General features: G+C 36.7%; 1 protein-coding gene across 1 annotated transcript; it reads right to left on the reverse strand.

Annotated features, from left to right (window-relative positions):
- Positions 1 to 56: 56 nt before the first annotated feature.
- LOC108764687 (uncharacterized) lies at positions 57 to 1,413 on the reverse strand (the record flags this gene model as incomplete). The annotated part of the gene is made up of 2 exons (XM_018513059.1): positions 1,109 to 1,413; positions 57 to 531 (listed from the first exon to the last, which is right to left on the reverse strand). Coding segments are annotated over exons 1-2 (506 nt in total), but the record flags the coding sequence as incomplete, so codon positions are not given.
- Between the last annotated feature and the right edge of the window lie 74 nt (positions 1,414 to 1,487).

The following is a 1,487-nucleotide window of genomic DNA, read 5'->3' on the forward strand; positions in this document are numbered from 1 at the left end:
TATATATACATATGTGTGTGTATATATATATATATATATTGCTACATTCAAATCACCTTACTACTCTCATTTGACAATTTGCCCATAGGTCGCTGGCTAGTGCAATATAATCAGTTTTCTGTACAAACGAATATATTTGTGCAACATGTTTCCTAAGCCTTAGACTTTCAACAAATGCATTAATAATTAAAAAACAAAGATAAAGATAAAAAGAAAAAATCCGATGTTGTTGAAAAAACATACTCACGCCTCCACACATGCCAGTTTGGCCCGCAGTCTTTCTGCTGCCTTTTTCCCATGGTTCTAAGTGAGAGACCTTATAATAGATCTCATCTATCACCTCATGATAGGTCTTGAGTTCGTACAGATTCACCTTAAAATAATGCGACGACTGTATGTTGGTGAGAATCAAAGGATTCAAATTCATAGTCCTCTCGTTGCCCCATAGTGGCAACACATTTGACTTTTTACCCTCCTTTGAAGCCAGCCTACGTTCCTCATCGCAGCCACTAGAGTTATTCCATGGAGATCCTGAGAGAAGAAAGACTCCGCGTATTTCAGTGCAATATAATAATTGATATCCATATTGATAGGATACTAAAATGTTGTGTATGCGCAGACAAATCAATAACTACAAATGCCAAAAGATTGTGAAAAAGATGATTCTACAGGACAGAAAATTTTAGAAAACTAATAACGATATTTTATGTATTTTTCATTTCATTCTATGCGTACTTTCTCGAGTAGATCAAAAGAGTTTGCAAACGAAAGTAAGTAAATCAAACATTAGATCTGTTGGCATTGTTTGCACTTTTTGCACTCACTTAGCAACCTCTCTCTTTTCAACACTCGAATATATTTATTTTGTTCTAAGTGTAAAAAATTTTGGGGATTTCGAGCAACGTGAACAAAATCTATTCTTGACAAATAATTAGGGTTTGGAATTAATATATCTCGGAATAATATGGTAAAGAACGGGAATGAAACTGATAAACGAGTCAAGGTTATGTTATCCGAGGAATAAGAAAACAGCCATCTTACGAATAACAGAAAACTTGAGACATTATATCAAAGTGTCTTTTATAGTTCAGAAAGCATATTTACTCACCATCTGCACCTTCAGTCTCCTGCGTTTGCATCTTTGAACGATTTATCGAGGAGACTCGCGTGGAGTCTCCACATCGGTCGCGTCAAGGACAAACAAACGAACCCGCTCACGGTTCAGCTGCAAATTAACAATTAATTCGAATCGAATTCATGCGGAAGATTTTCAATGCGATAATTTCTCAGAATATCGTAGAAACCAACGCTCTAACTCTCATCAGTCTTGTCCAAGAAGTGCGATGGAACGTGCAAAAAAAATGAGAGAAATTGTACAGTAGCACCCTATTACGTATGATGGACAAACATACACATCCGGTTTTGTATTGCGCACGCGCAATGATAGAGGTGGAAATGGTGGAATCAGAGAGAAACCTGAGAGAGAG

This window comes from Trachymyrmex cornetzi, unplaced genomic scaffold (genome assembly GCF_001594075.2).
Source record: "Trachymyrmex cornetzi isolate Tcor2-1 unplaced genomic scaffold, Tcor1.1 C3905661, whole genome shotgun sequence".
In the NCBI taxonomy this organism is placed as follows: Eukaryota; Metazoa; Arthropoda; class Insecta; order Hymenoptera; family Formicidae; genus Trachymyrmex; species Trachymyrmex cornetzi.